Genomic DNA, 18,726 nt, shown 5'->3' with positions numbered 1-18,726 from the left:
AAAAAAAAAAAAAAAAAAAAAAAAAAAAAAAAAAAGACCCAAGTATAAAATGATAAAAACAGCAGCCTGGTAATGCTACAGTTAGACCTACTGTTAAAATTGCCCAAATCAGATAAATGCAAACAATAACCACATAACCAGTTTAATAAAAGCAAGCCAAAAATAGAAGAAAAAAAATCTTCCCAGCAAATGATAAACAAATGGATAGAATGCACAAATGAACACAGAATAAGAGCAGCAGACATTTCACCAAAGGGGAAGAGAGCTTAGAAAACAGACAGGGGAATCCACACCAGGGCTCAGAGGCAGCCACACGGAGCCACACACAGCATCGTCATGGGGAGCTGGTACCTCGCCTTCCCTGCGCAGGGCTGGGTCGGGGCTGGGCAGGTTTCAGGAATCAGTGAGGCAAGAACCATCCCAAGCAGCGATGACGACTGGCCCTTTTATCGTACTCACTGCCCAATCTTTGGGCCAAGGTATTACATAATAACTCAAAACATCAAATTGCTTTGAATATTAACATAGATCTTAGCAGCTTAAAAAATAGGAAGAAAACTAAATGGCGCAATACCAGGGGGATGGTGGAATACAGGGTCCACGCATGACATCAATTCAGTGGGACAGTATGCTGACATTTAAAGCGACAGTTGTGGAATCTACATAGAAAAAGTCATCATATAATCACAACGCTGTAATATAGATGAAAAACACAGTATACAAAACATGTCTGCTATACTTTTAATAATGTATTTCCTCCCAGTCTTTTACATACATCGCACTGAGGGAAATCAGACTAAAACACTAACAGTCATTTTGGAGACATTAAATGAATTTTTAAAAATACCCACTTCTCATTTTTAAAGGCAGGGGAGCATCACACCCTGGGGCCTGTTGTGGAGTGGGGGAGCTAGGGGAGGGATAGCAGGGGGCAGGGGGATGGGGAGGGATAACATTAGCAGAAATACCTAATGTAGGTGACGGGGGGAAGGATGCAGCAAACCACCATGGCATGTATATACTTATGTAACAAACCTGCACATTCTGCACATGTACCCAGAACTTAAATTTAAAAAATAGGTTTTAGAAATTTAAACATTAAATTTTTTCCTAATAATTTCTGAAATAAATACTGTGATCCAAACTCTATTGGTGCCTTCCCTTCAAATGCTTTTTAGTCTTAAGTTGCCAGGACTTCAAATGCAGCAGATAGGGAGTTCTCCCTGCTATTTAATTGAAGACTCTTCATTCTGAAGTAACACATCAGCTGGCATAGGTGTGGTTTTTTTTTTTTTTTTTTTTTTTTTTTTTTTTACATTAATAATGAAAAGCTCAAAGGGGCTGTTGTTCCCCATTTCTCTAAATGCTTATTCTAATTCAGCCTACAAATCACTTCTATAGCAATGAGAGCCTCAAACAAATACAACCAATCTACCAATACAACCAATTAAGAGACCATTGGTTGATCTCTAATCTTAGAAATCAACACCAGGAAGTTGATATCAAAATGGCCTTTTGGAGCTGGGCACAGTGGCTCATGCCTGTAATCCCAAAACTTTGGGGGGCCAAGGCATGTAGACTGCTTGAGGACAGAAGTTTGAGACCAGCTTGGCCAACATGGTGAGACCGCTTCTCTACTAAAAATACAAAAAAATTCGCTCGGCATGGTGGCAGGCGCCTGTAATTGCAACTACTCTTGAGGCTGAGGCAGAAAATCACTTGACCTGGGAGGTTGCAATGAGCCAAGATCACGCCTCTGCACTCCAGGCTGGATGACAGAGCAAGACTATCTAAAAATAAGAAGAGCATGGCTTTTGGGGCTCCCTCTCCTTTCTCCCCTCACTTCCTAACAAAAGCCTCACAGACCAGGCATCCGTCCCTGGAGACCAGAAAGTACAGCGCCCTATGTAAACAGCCCCCATCAGGGCTCCTGTGGGCTGGGGAAGGACCCTGGCAGGCAGGACCTGGCTTGCTCAGCAGCAGGAGGCAGGGGTGAGCACACGCCAGTGACTGCAGGGCTCTGGGCAGGTGGAAGGAAGAGCAACAGGGAGTGTGGGGCAGGCACTGACCTCGTAGATGAAGTACACCTTGGCCCCCACGTAGATACCCATGCGCACCACGGCGCGCACAGCAGCGTTCATACCTGCAGAGGAAACAGGAGCAAGAGTCACTGAAGGGCCTCAGCAATTCCGGCTCTGCCACTCAGGACCCAGGACCATGGGTCTGTTCTGTAACTTCTCAATGCCCTCATTTCCTTACACAAGAGATGGGTACGTACAGCTCTCTGGGATGAGGGTAAGGACTAAAAGATACAGCCAATGCAATGCAGGGTGCCCTACGCCCAGGCTGAGTCTAGGAGCCTGGAGGACTTTCTGTTCAAAACATCACTGCCTGAGCTCAGTACCAAATTGTAGGCCACTCCATCCAACCGAACAACATGCAGAACAGATGTTTATTTGCAGCTAGCGACATTCTGTGTGTGATAAGAGAAGGAGATAAAAAATGGATCATCTCATCACCAACTACCGCTGTAAAAAAAAAAAAAAAAAAAAAATTGCCTGGGCACCGTGGCTCACGCTTGTAATCCCAGCACTTTTGGAGGTCGAGGTGGGCAGATCACAAGGTCAGGAGTTCGAGACCAGCATGGCCAATATGGTGAAACCCCATCTCTACTAAAAATTAGCTGGGCATGCATCTGTAGTCCCAGCTACTCAGGAGGCTGAGGTAGGAGAATCGCTTGAACCAGGAGGTGGAGGTTGCAGTGAGCAGAGATTGCACCATTGCACTTCAGCTGGGGCGGCAGAGAAAAAGACTACATCAAAAAAAAAAAAAAAATTAGGTAATGGGCTTCAACAGAAAACAAGTCGAATGATCAATAAAGTTAAAAGAAACCGGCATATTAGTTTTATGATCAGTAAAGTTAAAATAAACCGGCATATTATAAATAACCACACCTCATGAAGGGAGACCCTCCACTTAAAAAAAAATTATACAACGTATCGACATGTAAGTCATTGGCCTCCATCTCAGACAATGTTATACAATGTATCAACTTATAAGCCTTTTAGCCCCATCTCCTCAGCAGCAGATGTTATACAATGTATCATCATATATCTGTGCTAGCCTCCACCTCCCTCTCCACTGTGGTCCAGGGAGCTGAAGCCGCTTGTGTCTCAGAGCTACCTCTGGGGCCTGGAGGGTCTGTCTCGCTGTCGTGGCTAAGGAGCTCAGGCCCATCAGGAGAGCAGTTAAAAGGCACGAGGCCTGCACCCACAACCACGCAGCGCTGCTGCTGAAGGATGAGGAGCACCTGAGCTTTCAGTGCCTCTGCTCCCAGACACACCTGAGAGCGCCCATCTTAACGATGCTGCAGTTCGTGGGCTGTGAAGCAAGGGATGCTTCCAGTCAATGAGCCACAAATGAAAGGACCGTGGTCCTGCAGGGGCGTCCGTGACACAGAGGCAGGCTACGTGCGCTTGGACGGCCACCCGCTCAGAAGACGCTTAAAAAACCTGAAATGCCGCTGGGCCAGGTCGGCGATGCTGGGGTACCCATTGCTTCTGAAAGTTGACAATTCTGAGTGAGAAAACCTATTTTAGGGGTAAATGCGTGTTTACTACGTGTCTAATACGTATGCGTGCATAGATATATATGACATAGTCTTATTTACATCATATTCAAACCTAGTTTATAACATGAAAAACTCTAATGACCTGCTGATTAACTAGTGGCCACCTCTCAAGAACATCAAACTCAGTGTTTCAAAATGCAGCAGGTCGGCTCACCTGGCCATTTCCTCCGCCCGCTGTACGCGCTCTCCTGCCAAACAGCACCACTTTCTTCTCTGTCACTGGCGCTGAACGCTGCCAACACCCTTGCTAGCTCCAGCCCACACAATGGACACCTTCTCCCAGCGCTGCCCCCAAATGCCCAGCTCCCTCTGACGTGAGCCACGCTGCGGCCAGAATCATTACAACAGCATTTTCTCTTCCACTGGCTTTTATGCAAGTAAATTATGAGTACATTCTTCTTGTTTAGAAAAAATACAAGTGAGTCATGGTCACACAAGCCCCACCCCCTTGGAGAACTGGGTCTGGGGCCAGTGCTGGCCGCCGTGTCCTGTGGAGCTTCACACGTTCTTTCTTTCTACGCTCGACACCACGTCCGAGATGGCTTCCGTACCACTTTCAACGTTCTCTTCTAAAGCACAAATGTGACCGCTTTCCTCCTGGTTCCCAGGGCTACAGGAAGAAAAGCCAAGCTCCCCTGAGCTCCTGGCCATGCCCAGGGACCTCCTACCTGTCTGGCGGCACTCGGAGCCTCCTGTCCCTGAGCCTGGGTGGCAGCCCTGCCGGCGCTCTTGCTCGGACGCTCTTCCTCATCCTCCACTTCCGGGCTCTGGCACCTCCCAGGAAGACCGCCTGGCTTGCCTCCCACCTGATTCCGTTTATTCCTGGCAGGACGGAGCCTCCCGCCCCCTTGGCCTCACACCTGTGGGACATTCTCACCCATCTCTCCAATAGGCAGGCTTGACAGTGCCTGGACTCTTCAACTCGAGGGGCTGAGGCACAGCTCTGGCTCCAGGACCTTATGCTATGGTCACTCTGATGGATGAATTAACCACCAAACACTGAGCCTGTGCCAACACTGGGAAGCAGGTGATGAAGAAGCACAACTCTAAGACCTGGTGGCAGCCCTTGGGCCCTGCTCCTCCCCCGCCCCGCCCCGCTCCTCCCCCTGCTCCTCCTCTGCCCCCTGCTCTCTGAAGACCTCGTTCCCACCATGCCCACCTGGTCTTTCATAAAGGAATGATGAAGAACTTGGGAATTTTAGAAAATGTAAGTGGAAAGAAATAGCAGAAGGAATAAAATTTTTAAAAGCTGAGCATGGCCAGGCATGATGGCCCATGCCTGTAGTAATCCCAGCACGTTGGGAGGCCGAGGTGGGCAGATCAAGAGGTCAAGAGATTGAGACCATCCTGGCCAACGTGGTGAAACCCTGTCTCTATAGAAATACCAAAATTAGCGTAGGCCTGCAGTCTCAGCTACCCAGGAGGCTGAGGCATGAGAATCACTTGAACCCAGGAGGCAGAGGATGCTGTGAGAAGAGATCATGCCACTGCATTCCAGTTTGGCAACAGAGTGAGACTCCATCTCAAAAAAAAAAAAAAAAGCTGGACATGATACACAAGGTAACCCCAGGAGACTCCCGCAGAGTAAAAACGCACACCAGCACTAAACTCAGTCCCTGAAGTCCCTGCCTGGATTCTCCCCACCTCCCCCACCCCCGTGGGCTCACCTGCACCCACCTGGAAAGAATCATGACACCACCCTTCAAGCAGAAGCTCACCATCAGTAGCCGACCCCCCCCCACTGCCCTGCCCCGACCCCACTGGGGACCCGTAGTTGGGCTGCCCCTAGGGTTTCACAGGTGGAGAGGGAGACTGAGAACCTACATTTCTAGCAATTTCTAGGTGATGGGGGTACCACACTCTTAAAGATACAGTTCTAGGTCCTGAAAGGACTTCTGTTCTCTTGCACGTTGGTGGGATGGAGTCCTACACTGCAAAGGGCTTTTATTCATGGGTTCCCCTTGAGCTCAGGGGCTGGCAGCACTTAGTAGGGCCCTGCAGGGTGCCCCTTGCTTATGGCACACCCACAGCCAGAGCCCTGGCCTGGATGATTCTCACAGGAAGCCAGTGGAGCTCTGACACCTCCCTGGAGGGATGAGAAAGAGGGAGGGGAAAGGCTCTGCAGGGCATAAACTGATTACCGGAAGGTAACAACATCAGTAAGGGGAGAAGCTGCAGTGTAAATCCTAGTCTTATTTCATTTTACCTCTAAAGACTTCCTACTTTCCTCTATGACAAGGACTGTGCCTTAGAGTCACCAATGGGAGCTTGAAGGAAAACGATGCCTGCTGGAGACCAAAAGCTCATTGAACGGCCCGGGGTGGGGCCTGCTTGGTTCTAAGCCCTCCCTCTGAACTGCCGTAGAGTGAGCACTGCAAATCCTTGCTTCACGCTGGGTCCTGTAGGGTGAAACCTGAGGAAGCGCCAGGAACACTCAGTGTTGGCTTTGGAGGGAGGAGAATGCTGGTGGACAAATGCAAAGGGGAGAAAAGTCAGCATTTACTGAGGGGCTCTGTCACCCACAGGACGGGGGCGAAGGCTCGCGTGCTTGCGATGCGGTCTTTCCCAGCCTCACGGGTTCACAGGTGCGAACTTGCAATTTGGGCTTTCCAGGCTCACAAGCAAATGTCGCCAGGTTCGCCATTTCCTTAGGCTGCCCCGGCACATGGCCATTTGGGACGAAGGGCAGCTTCAGAGTCTTTCACTCCACACACTCAAGCTACCGTTTGTCTCATCAGCTCCGGCATCCTGGGGCTAGTCCATCTCATTTTGTTTTGGTTTTGGGAGCTCAACCCAGGTATCAGACAGATTTCCTAAGGATTTCCAGGAGAAAACATTTTCCTACCATGCAGGAACCTTAACATTTGGAAAAACACCCCTTCCTAATTCCCAAAAAACCCCAGTTTCCGGGGAAGTGATCTTCTTATTATGAGAACCAAAAATAAATCTGGAGATAATAAGGGAGCAGTTACCTAGGAAATATGTGGTCGTTACTCTAACTGCAACAGACAGGACGGATCATTAACTCTCTTTCTTGATAGGACAGACTTCACTATACCACAGTGCAGGTGAGAGAGTCACAAGACCACTTCTTCCTTAGGCAGAGTCATCCCTGGTGCACAGCAGGGCTTAGCAAGAGCGAGTCAGGTCATCCTTATTTCCTGGCTAATTGGAAGACCTAGATTTCCCAGTTTACAAATCTCAGCTTCCTGGGAATCTGCTCTGATAAAATCTAAATTGTATTTTTTGCTTGTTTGTTTGAGATGGAGTTTCCCTCTTGTTGCCCAGGCTGGAGTGCAGTGGTGCAATCTCGGCTCACTGCAACCTCCGCCTACGCCCCCCTCACCACGCCCCCCAGGCTCAAGCGATTTTCCTGCCTCAGCCTCTCAAGTAGCTGGGATTACCGGCATGCACCACCATACCTGGCTAATTTTTTATTTTTAGTAGAGACAGGGTTTCACCATGCTGGCCAGGCTGGTCTCCAACTCCTGACCTCAGGCGATCCGCCCTCCTCGGCCTCCCAAAGTGCCAGGATTACAGGCCTGAGCCACCGCGCCTGGCCCTAAGTTGTATTTTTAAAAAATCAATAAAAATAAGAAATAGATGGATTCTATCCTTTTACCTCCCCCATTGTCTGGAGTAATGAAGCTCCCAGCCTCACCTTCTCTTCCAGCACTGAACCGCTTTTCCCGAATTTTCCCACACTCCTGCTCACTCAGTTGTAATTTCAATGCACCAACTCTTTTTGAGAAATAGAGTCAGTCGGCCCACTCCTCCCGCTGGTTTGTTGAAAAATGAGCACACACAGCACTGGTATCACTCCTGCTGCCAAAGCTTCTCCTAGCTTCTTCTCTCTCATTTGATAATGTCGGGATAATGTAGGCAAGGAGAGGTGCGATGCCAAGGGGCATTCTGTCAAGGTGCTCCCCCCGCCCCCAAACCCAGTTCAATGTCATCGAGCCGGGAGCCTTTCTGACTTCCGGGACTGTGCAGACCACCGTGTCTTCTGGTAGGGTCAGGGGAGGGCTTTCGATAAATCTGTAGGGGTCTTCACTCGACCACCGGCCCACTGTCCAGCTCGGCCTCCCAAGTGCTGCCTCTGCAGGGCGCCGTGTGGATGCATCAGTGACAAAATGGGAAGCTTCTGGCCCTGGTGGAGCTTGTTCTGATCAGAAGAGACCCGAAAGCCAGAAACACAGCGAACAAATGCATGATGCAAACGGACGCATAACCCTAAGCGCTAAGGAGAGAATGACAAGCAGGGTGGGGGTGGGGGCTGTTGAGAGTGTGGTGGACAGGGAGGGGCTGCCAGTGACAACCGAGTGCCAGCAGACCTGCCTGAGAGTGACGTTTGGGGAAAGACGGGAAGGGAAGGTGAGGGGCGTTAGCCAAATGGACATCTGGGAAAGAGCTCGGGCAGCAGAGGGGCTGGGTCAGGGGCGCGGCGGCATCCCGCTGCATTCTAGCATCCTCTGCGGGCCGGGACAGGGTCAGCCCTCCCTGCACATCCCTCAGAGCCCGTGAAGAAACTCCCGCATTGGGGACCTTCTAAATACAGACAGCATACGCCACCCATTGCCGTGACCACACTGTCCCTCAGAGGAGCCGTTGGCCACGTGCATCTCGTCCACATGGAGATGTGCTGTGTGCTGTAAGCTTCTGTAGACACTAGGTTTCAAAGACTTAGTATGGAAAATGGTGTAAAATATTAATAATCAATACAATAATTATTAAAATAGCGAGTTGCCAGTTTTTTACCTTTTTGTTTGTTTGTTTGTTTGTTTGAGATAGTGTCTCACCGTGTTGCCCAGGCTGGAGTGGACTGGTGCAGTCACAGCTCACTGCAGCCTCCAATTCCTGGGCTCAGGCTATCCTCCCATCTCAACCTCCCACACAGCTGGGACTATCGGTGTACGCCATCACACCAGACTAATTGTTTTTTATTTTTTGTAGAGACTGGGTCTTGCCATGTTGCCCAGACTGGCCTCAAACTCCTGGGCTCAAGTGATCCACCTGCCTTGGGCTCCCAAAGTGCCAGCAGTATAGGCATGAGTCATGGCACCCAGCATCCCTGCTCCACCCCCAGCCTTTCTTTAATGTGGCAACTAAATCATTTTAAATTGCATATATAACAGGCCACCCATGCAAGCCTCACTCCTGGGGGATTCTCCCATTGGAGAAAACCAAGATGCTGATCTGCCTGGACGTGAAAACTGCCCCCTGGCCCCAGCGGGCTCTGCTGTGCAGAGCTGCTCTGGAGTCTGCTGTTCAGTACTGCGCTTGAGTGTCCTCTGTACCTCCTGACAGGCCACCACAAAGCTCCTTATTAAACGCTGCCATCATGGAATTAGTCTCCTGTTGATCGCATGTTGCTGCCTTTCCCGTTTTTCGCTTTTCTAAGCACTGCTATGAAGATTCTCCTTTCCCCCTACCTGCCTGTGTCTGCCACAGCGCACAGGCTCTGCTTTCTAGCTGCAATAACTGAGCACTCATTTACCCCACACCCTGACACACCCCCAGCTTGCTCGGTGGGGTGTGTCTGTGGGCACAGGGCTGTCCTGCCACGTGCCCCATCCCACAACCTTCCATCTATGGCCTGCTCCTTGTGAGACCCTAAACTCTCGGCCTCCCCTCCCCTCCTCTCCACAAAGCCACCCTTATGGGAGGCAGTCAGTCACCTCCACCTGCTTCCCAGCTCACCCCAGGCAAATCCAAAGTCCTCCGCTGGCCTACCCTCCTCTACCAACTCCTCCCTCACCATCAGCTCAGGTCAAAGGCCCCAACCAGAGGCTCCCCTGGGCGCTTTCAGAAGACAAGAGCTTTTCCTCACAGGTCCCTACCACAGGAGGGACAGCTCTGGGAGGAAAGGGTGTGGCTCTTTTGCCGAAAGCCTGCCCTGACTCACCTAAAGCCGGTCCGTTAATGTGCTTGAAGATTACAGAAACACGGAAATAAGGTGGGGCGAAAAGGCTCATGCATGTAATCCCAGCACTTTCTAAGGCCAAGGTGGGTGGATCACTTGAGGTCAGGAGTTTGAGACCAGCCTGACCCACACCGTGAAACACTGTCTCTACTAAAAATACAAAAAAAAAAAATTAGGCAGGCATGATGGCACACACCTGTAATCCCAGCTACCTGGGAGGCTGGGACAGGAAAGTCACTTGAACCTGGGAGGCGGAGGTTGCAGTTAATTGTACTAACCCACAGCTGAAAAGACGTGAAGGAATGACTCCCCGAGGTTACTGCATGCCACGCTTTCCATCGTTTTCCATTCAGAAAACTTCAGATCAGATTTCATTTAGAGATGCACATTTAGACAGGGGTCCTATATGAATGAATCTTCTGTGTCAAAACCCTCGTCAAAGTCAGAAAACAATCTCACGGGACTCCTGAGGGTCTCCCATTGGAGAAACCTGGAGAAGCTGATCTTACTGGACTTGCAAACTGCCCCCCTGGCCCCAGGTAGACCCGCAGCACAGGTGCCCTCCCCGAGAGAGTCGGAGCCTCGCTCTGTCCCATGCAGTCAGTATCTGCACCTCCGCAGGCTCCCCCACGTGGCTCAGGGCACAGGAAGCTGGGAAGATAGCAAACGGGCCCTGGGGCTGGGGGCCCAGCACAGTGCAGCCTTTTCTCCTTTGTCTCCTGAAGACTTTCACTGCGGACGTGTGTTAGGGAAGAGGGCAGGGAAGAAGGAGACAGGGAGAGAAGACAGACTGAGTGATGCCTCCATTCTGCAAAGGAAAACAGCGAGACCTTATCTCAGCACTCGAGACAGCAGGGCCGGGCCCAGTTATAAATAAGCCTCTGCCTCTCAGAGTTCTGGTCTGCTGTGTGTCTGGCTGCCTCTTACATCCTGACAAGCACAATGACTGCAATTCCAAACAAAGCGCTGGGAGTAGGGGGTGAAGACGGAGAGAACCCAGGCGTGGGGAGGGCAAGTGCAGCCTCTGGGCAGATCCTCTGTCACAAACAAAACCACATCCCCAGAAAGGTTTTGTGCAAAAGAAACACAAAAAGCAACCCAACCATGACGTGCAGCCCTCCTCCAGGGCGTTCTCAGCAGAACCGCACTGTGGATGTGCAACCTGGTACCCTGACCTTTCCTCTGACTGTGCTGTTACCGTATCTTCATCTTCCTGATTTTAATTGCTTCTGACAGTCCATCAGACGGGCAGAGCTTATTTAGAGAGACCTAATTTTCCCTGATGAAAAGTTGGAGTCCTGTATCAAAAGCTTTTAGTTTTCTGTAACTGAGAGGAACAGCATGCTTCTTTTGAAAGATGACAAAACGTCTAGCTTCAAAGGGTCATCCGGGTATGCCACACAAAGCAGTTTGCTTTCACAGAAAATGATGCCTTTACACAGATCTCCCACTGTGCCACGGGTGACACCATCATTCGAACACACTGCCTCCCTGATCCAGTCATTTTTGCAGAATTAATGACTGCCCTTTACACTGAAAAGATCCCCTTAAAGAACGTGTGTGCTCAGGATGGTGAGGGAAGGGCTGAGGAGAATGGCACTATTCTCCAAGTCCCCTCCCACCTCACTGGGCTCTACAGCCAGCAGAGCTTCAGACACCAAAGGCACCCATGTAGGGCTCCAGCCCGCTGTCCAATAAATATGTGTGGCATTGACCTAATGCATGTCAAGTCAGCTGAAACCTCACACTTCTGACTACGGTTTTAAGGCTCTAATCTTGAAGTCTTAACAGCTTACACACATTGACCTGAGGATCACAAGGTACTTTTGATTAGTGAGGGCTGAATTCATCTAAAGGACTTCATGAATAAAGAAGACAGCTAGAACCCCTGCTTTCCTGCTCCTTGGTGGAGACTCCAGGCTAGAGGCAGGCAGCAAACACCTGCATTCCTGCCAAGCACCAGGCATGGTGCTGGGCGCGGGAAGGACACCAGCGAAGGCACAGATGCACGCAGCCTCGAGTATCCCTGCTGCAGCCACAGGCCAGCCCCACCACGGAGCTCTGGGGACTCAGGGAAGCCGGTGCACATGGGGCTTCCCTTGCTCATGGGCAAAGCGGGGATAAGTTAGTGGCCAGGACCACTGAGGGCCACAGAACAAGGAGTCACTAAACGCTAGTTATTCTCACTGCGACTGGCAAGGTTTACACTCACGCAATTTATGTGGACTTTCTATAAATGCTGCACTGATGTTCACCTCACCACAGGGAGAAAGGACACAGCCTTCGCATCAGCCCAGTCTGAGGATGCGCCTGGACTTCCCAGTCCGCTCAGCTCCTCCCGGAACCAGGCCCTGCAGAAGCCACAACCTGTGACTAAGACGATAAATCACTCTTGGTGTGTGGCAGTACTATGTGGGGGTGGGGACTTAGTCACGCTAAGGCCAACACCCAGTGCTGTGGAGCTTATTTTAGGTTGAGTGAAAATCAATTTCAGTTTGCAAACATGTCTTAGGACAACAGAAGATGCCCAAAGAAGTAGAAAAAAAAACACAAACCAGCCTGAGAAATAGTCTTTCTTCATTCAAGGCCTGGGGATTCAGGAATACAGAAAAGACATTTTCAATTTTATCTTATAATTAAATACCAACTCTACTGGGGGGAAATGCACCCCATCGCATTGGTATTAAGCCTGAATATCATTATTGCCACCTTGACCCTCTCACCATAAAAAGGTGTTTTCCATTCCCCTAACAAAGCCATCCAAAGAATATCTGTATAATTTTGAGCAGGTTGGGTTTTGCTCACTTTCAAGCATTAACTAAATTAAGCAGCCTCACCAAGAATGGCCTCTGAAAAACATGGTGGAGGCCTGACATGACGGCTCATGCCTGTGATCTCAGCCCTTTGGGAGGCCAAGGCAGGAGGATCACTAGAGGCCAGGAGTTCAAGACCAGCCTCAACAGCATAGGGAGATCCTGTCTCTATAAATAAATAAATAAATAAATTAGCTGGTCATGACGGTGCCTTCCTGTCTTCCCGGCTATTCAGAATATCACTTGAGCCCAGGAGTTTAAGGCTGCAGTGAGCTATGATGGTGCCACCACTCTCCAGCCTGGGTGACAGCGCCAGGCCTAGGTACTCTTCATGGCCTGCGAAAGAGTATAATATTGGGAATTAACATCTGTTTTGCTCCTACCACAACCACGTATGCACTGTATGTCCTTACCTAAGTTACTTCTCTTTGTGAGTCTTTCTCCCTAAGAGAGGAGATGCCTATCTTGGGGGTCATGTATTTAGGCTTGGAGATGAGAATTGTAAAGCTTCTAGTATAAAAAATGGTTTCAACAACTGGTGGCTGTGGTCATCTTAATGTGTGCAATTTTACCATAATTTCACATCCAACAGAAAATTACCCTGAAATTAAGCTGGGTGTGGTGGCTCACATGTGTAATCCCAGCACTTTGGGAAGCCAAGGCAGACAGATCACGAGGTCAGGAGATCAAGGCCATCCTGGCTAACATGGCGAAACCCTGTCTCTACTAAAAATACAAAAATTAGCTGGGCATGGTGGCACGCATCTGTAGTCCCAGCTACTCGGGAGGCTGAGGTAGGAGAATTGCTTGAACCTGAGAGGCAGAGGTTGCACTGAGCTGAGATTGCGCCACGGCACTACAGCCTGGCAACAGAGCGAAGACTCCCTCTCAAAAAAAAAAAAAAAAAGAAAAAGGAAAAAAAATTCCCCTGAAATTAATACTTGAATGTTCATGTGTTCTCTCATTTCTTGCTAATGGCAATAGTCTTCTATGTCAGGGAAAATCAAGTACTAATATAGACTCAGAATAAAATGATAAAAGAAATGGGGGCACAACTGATAAATTCTGGAGGGGTAACCTACTTACTGTCAGGGTAAGTCTGTGGCAGCTAAGAGCAGGCTGCCTGAGCACATCAGGAGGTGAACTTCCTCAAAAAACAAAAAAAAAACAAAACGTGTCCAAATGCTCAAACGGTTCGAGATCATATCACTATAGGATAAAGCTGTTTACAGAGTCTACAAAACAATCTGTGGGTTCGGCTCTGCCAGGGAAAGAATGCCCAGACCACCCACTGTGGTGGGCTTCCCCAGGGACAGCTCAGGTGTGACCCATGTGGGCTCGAGGCCACCATATTTGATGCCACCTGCAGAGCGGAGGGCAGCTGTCTCCCATTAACTCGAGGCTGTACTCGCCAAGCCATGTTCCCACATAATGTTGGGTTCCAAAGTACCTTTTTCTCCAGAAGAGAAGAGGCGTGGGCTTACTAGCCTCCAATATGTAAAACTCCTTCCAGGTGGCAAAACCAGGGAAACAGAAAACACAGTAATTCTGCCAATGTATACTAATGTCACGAACTCCCAAGCATTTTAGCAAACTTTTGGACAATGACCCATAAATATTCCCAATACATACAGCATCTTCTCTTTTTCTTAACTTTTTATTTTTTGTAGACAGAGTCTCACTGTGTTGCCCAGGATGCTCTGGAACGCCTGGGCTCAAGCGACCCTCCTGCCTCGGCCTCCCACGGCACTGAGATGACAAGGATGAGCCGCCGCACAGGCCCACGGCACCGAAATTCCAAAACAACCTTGAAACTCTGACCTTCCACCCGCCCCGGTGGCTTCCAGAGATCAGTTCCTCTTCCTGTGCCAAAGGTTTCTTCTCTTTGGCTGCCCGGATAAGGTCAGTCACTCAAGGTGCCCCTCCTGCTTCTGAAGGCCTTTGACTGAGAAGCCACTCTGGTCCCGCCCCGGCCCCAAGGCGGCCCCATTGGACCCCCCACATCTCCGGGCGGGTGTAGGTGGGGCGGAGCAGGCTCTTTCCACTTCACTCCCTTATTTCTCCAATCCCAGCCTCAGCTGCATCACACTTTCTTTCTCTGAGAACCCATCCCTGCAGGAGGAACGCTGATGCTGAGTCGTTTTACTGGAACGCTACCTCCAGAGCCCTTCCCCTGAGCGCGGCGGCGGCAGGGGGGTGGGGGCGGGCTCCCGGGCGGGGCCTGGCACTGACACCCGGGTCTCTCGCGGACCCCCGCAGCGCGGCTTACCACGCTCCGGCGGCGGGCGCTGGCCCTGGGGAGCTGCGCTACGGGCCCGGCGAGCGCACGGAGACGACGGGCCGGGCATCACGTAGGCGCCCGCGTTGGGCGGGGCGCTGCCCACAGCGCCCCAACCTGCGGCACCCGCGCCCGCCCGCGCGCTCAAGGGCGAAGGGAAGGTCACGGGCGCCGTGGGCGGCGCGCCCCTCCCGGTCCATCCTTGTGCAGTGCGCGGCCCCAAGCGGGAGGAAACCCGGCATCCGGGCCTTTCCGCGCAACCGCCGCAGGAGGAAACCGGCAAATGACAATCAAAACCTGACTCGGGACCGTCGTGTCTCCAGCCGCGCGATCGCGAAGCCTCCCGGGTTGCGTCCGCCCGGGCAGCACCGATCCACCAGCCGGGGGCTGCGCGGGCTGGGTCACTTCGTATTACGCGCACCGGCGCCCCCACGTGCACCCAGGGCTTGGGCGCGCGGTCACCGAGTCGTCCCCTCCCTCCCGTGTTCCACGCCCTCCGCGCGCGCCCGCGTCAGTGGCCCAGGCTCGGGCCTCCCTGAGAGCAGCGTCCACGTTTCGGGGCCAGGGAAGCCCGGGGCCCACGCCGCGCGCGGGTGACGTCCCGGAGTCTCCGCTTCCTGGTCCTTCCCGTCCACGGAGACTGGCGGGAGGGGGAGGGAGGGCCGGGACCCATTTTAGTTTTCGGTTTTGTCACGAGCCGGAAGGCGACAGCCGGGGAGGGCGCAGGAAGCCCTTTTTAAAATCCCCCAGCGGAAACGCGAGGCGCAGCCGGACCGCCCCTGAGACGCCTGGCGGGAACCGGCGCACAAACCCCGCCGCGTCCCGCATTGCAGCACCGGGACCGCCCTCGTCGCGCGGGGGCGCGATGGGATAGGAGGCGCGCGGGGACCCGGCCGTTTCTTCCACCACATTCTGCGGGTGGCGTGGGGCGGAGCTGGGGGGAACCGCTTAGGAAGCGGTCGCGCCGTCCCCAAGCCTCAGAGGGGACGCCCGGCCCAGTCCTGCAGCTCCGAGGCAGAACGACCCCGAGGGCGCTCCAGGAGACGCCCTCTGCCGGGCTCGATTCAAAAAACACACGGGAGGTGGGAAGCGCACTCACCTTCCAGATGAAGCTCCTGCCGCCACGTTCTGCCCGCCCCCGCCCGGCAGGGACCCCGGGGCCGCGCCGCAGGTTCCCCCGCCGACCCCTCCCCGGGGCGGGCTTCTCTCTGGTCCCCACCGCTTCCCTGCTCCTCTCCCCGGTTTCCCCCTTCACTTCCCTCCTCTTCTCCCCGGTTCCCCCATCTCGGTCGCCCGGCCCACCCCCCCAACGTCCGTCCCTCCCTCCCTCGCCGCCCGGAGCTGGGCGCGCACCTTGGGCATCCCCGCCGCTGGTCAGCACGCCGATAGCCTTGCCGGCTCCGGAGAGGTGCTCCAGGAGCTTCCGCAAGGAGCCCTTGGGGCCCTGGGAGTGGTCCGCGTCCATGGCGAGGAGGCCGAGAGGAGCTGCTCGCCCGGGTGCGCAGCAGGCAATGAGGACCCTGCCCGCGCGCGCCCGACTGGGAACCGTCGCCCCGCCCGCGCCCCCGCCTGGCCCCAGCGCCAATGGGCGGTGACGGGCGGGGCCGAACGCGCGGGAGGGGCCTGCGGGGGGCCGGGGCGCGGGCGCGGCGGTGGCCGGGGCCGCGACCCGGGCCGGGGGAGCCGACCGGCACGAGCACTCCTACTAGGGAGTGTTTGGCTGGGGGCGGGGGCGGGGGCGGGGTGGCGCCGCAGGTGGGGGAAGCCGTGGAGGCGGGGTAGCGCCACAGGTGGGCGGGGTCCCGACGTGTGGGGCCGGGTCGCAGGTGCGGGAGCCTAGCAGGTGGGCGGGACGACTCAGGTTGGCGGCTCTAGACAGGACAAGAGCGCCAAGGGTGGGGCCGGAGTGGGTAGGGGGACCGCCGGGGGCGGGGTCACCTAGTTTGCCTGGCGCGCCAGGGCGGGGCGGGATGGAACCCAGGGAGCATCTCCAGGGGCGGGTGAGACCGTGAGTGGGAGCCAGCACCTGGGCGGTTGGAAACCCGGCAGCTGCAGGGGACGCGATGGCTGGACAGGTGGAATTGGGGCGCAGAGACCCCACCTGGGCGCGGAGGTCGTGGGGACCGAGCCCGGCCGCGCGCGAAGCTTCTCGCTGGCCGCAGGATTCCGCCTGGGGCGGCCCTGGGAGCCTTGGGGAGCGGCCTCGTTGAACCCCACCCCCGCCCCCCAGGTTTCCTCTGCAGCCTGAGGTCGGGAAGGGCGGACGTGGAGTGGATCCTCCAGGTGATGGGAGGACGGAAGCACCGCGGGGTGGGCCGTGACGAAGCTGCCATTTCTCGGGGCCACCGGGGCTCTTGCGCTCCTGGATCCCCAGCCCCGCACGGGGTGGAAAAGCCTTGGCGTGGAGGACGGTCTCGGGGCGCGACCCTCACAGACGTCCTGGTGCCCGGGCCTGCGCGCGCCAGAGTCCGAGTGGGGCCGGAGGAGGCACAACCGGACTGGCCTGGCGGGGGCGGGGCGGCCCTCCCTACCCACGGACACGCGTGCTGCTGTGTGTCGGCCGGCGCCACCCGTGAACTCCACATGCTGAGATACGCACATCCAAGGCGCTGCGGGCTTCCATCCACAGCTTAACCGCCTGGAGCCCGTTACCCTGCGGTGGAAGAGAGGGCGGCCCTGGTTCCTTCAGTGCTGACTCCACGGCGAAGGGCTCCGAAGCGGCCCCACTCGACGGCTCACGGGAGGGTGATCCTGTGCACTGGGTGTTTGTTGAACAGATAAGAGACTGGAAAGAGGCTTGTTCTGTGAACCGGAGAACGTGAAGGCATGGCAAAGGAGCGGCTCGCTTTAGGGCCATCCTGGGGAAAAGATGGAGAGGCGTTGATTTTTCTCGGATGCGCGCTTCCTCCTGGGGCTCATCCCTCTGAGCATCGAATATTCGTTGCAAAGGAGGGAAAAAGAAACCTGCTGCGGACGAGCTGGATGGTCTGATCTCTACCTTGGTCAGAATTAACGGAGCAATTCCTAACCCCTCATGGTCCGCAGAATCACCTGGTCTCGTCACGCCCCCTCTAAACCACTGAAGTCCAATTTCTGGGCGTGCAGCCAGGGAACGTGTAATTTTAAACAAGCCCCTAGGTTACTCCAACGAGTGCAAAGTCAGAGAGCGCTGCTCTCATGCACTCGGCCTGGGTTTATTCTATTAATAGAAAAGGAAAGGAGAATCCTGGGTGTCTTAAGGTGGCAGTTGGGTGGCCTTGGCCTTCTGGCGGCAGGAGAGCAGGGCCAGGCTCTCAGCACCTGCGCTCACCGCTGGGCTCAGGATCTGTGCTGGAGAGTAGAAGGGCTAATTATTCATGCCTTTCTAGAGCAAATCACATGTGGAGAAGGTAGTGCACACTGAATTTTATTTTAGCCAAATGTCCCTTATCTGCTTACGCAATATTTTTATAACTGAACATGAGAGGATTGGTCATTTGTCATCCTACTGTCTATAATACAGAAAACAATAGATGCAACCTAACAGTTCAAACATGAAGAGTTAAATCAATGATGGTAAAAATGTACGCTGGAATAATATTCAGTTGTTTTTACTGTTATGAAGATAAGTATCTACTGACATGGAAATACATTCCGGACATACAAATAAGTGAAAAGGCAGACTTGGGCACAGTGTGAGCCTGTGCACGCCTGTGTGCGTGTGTGTGAGAGCGTGTGTATGAGTGTGTGTGTGGGTGTACATACATATGTAAATGTATTTCAGCATTTTATTTCCTTTCTTTTGCTTAGTATGGGTAATACTATGTTTCCCTCCAATGAACATGTATTGTTTCCGTAGTAAAAGTAGTTAATTAAAAACAATAAAATTTAGAATGTGCAGACCCTAGGTTATGGATATGTTCAAAAATTTGCATATAAGGGCTGGGGTCAGGGCAGTCACTGGTCATCTCCCCACATTTATTCTCATGAGGCTGGCCCATTGCTGTCAGTCAAGGAATTCCCATACATTAATATATACCTGTAGCTAAGATGGAAGAGCACAGCCATGGCTTTTTTTTTTTCCTGCAAGTCATGTATTTTA

The 18,726-nt window shown here is 53.0% G+C and overlaps 1 protein-coding gene and 1 long non-coding RNA gene across 2 annotated transcripts; both read right to left on the bottom strand.

Annotated features, from left to right (window-relative positions):
• Positions 1 to 1,958: 1,958 nt before the first annotated feature.
• On the bottom strand, positions 1,959 to 16,232 carry PFKP (phosphofructokinase, platelet). The gene is made up of 2 exons (XM_032266117.1): positions 15,999 to 16,232; positions 1,959 to 2,143 (listed from the first exon to the last, which is right to left on the bottom strand). Exons 1-2 carry the CDS (start codon positions 16,108 to 16,110, stop codon positions 1,974 to 1,976), a joined length of 282 nt encoding a protein of 93 aa, XP_032122008.1. The 5' UTR covers positions 16,111 to 16,232; the 3' UTR covers positions 1,959 to 1,973.
• Positions 11,064 to 13,052, bottom strand: LOC116541730. The gene is made up of 2 exons (XR_004264916.1): positions 11,900 to 13,052; positions 11,064 to 11,864 (listed from the first exon to the last, which is right to left on the bottom strand). It is a non-coding gene; the product is annotated as an uncharacterized LOC116541730 (long non-coding RNA).
• Positions 16,233 to 18,726: the final 2,494 nt, after the last annotated feature.

This window comes from Sapajus apella, unplaced genomic scaffold (assembly GCF_009761245.1).
Source record: "Sapajus apella isolate SASKATOON/1434 unplaced genomic scaffold, GSC_monkey_1.0 scaffold155, whole genome shotgun sequence".
NCBI lineage: Eukaryota > Metazoa > Chordata > Mammalia > Primates > Cebidae > Sapajus > Sapajus apella.
This window is presented reverse-complemented; position numbering and strand designations above follow the sequence as displayed.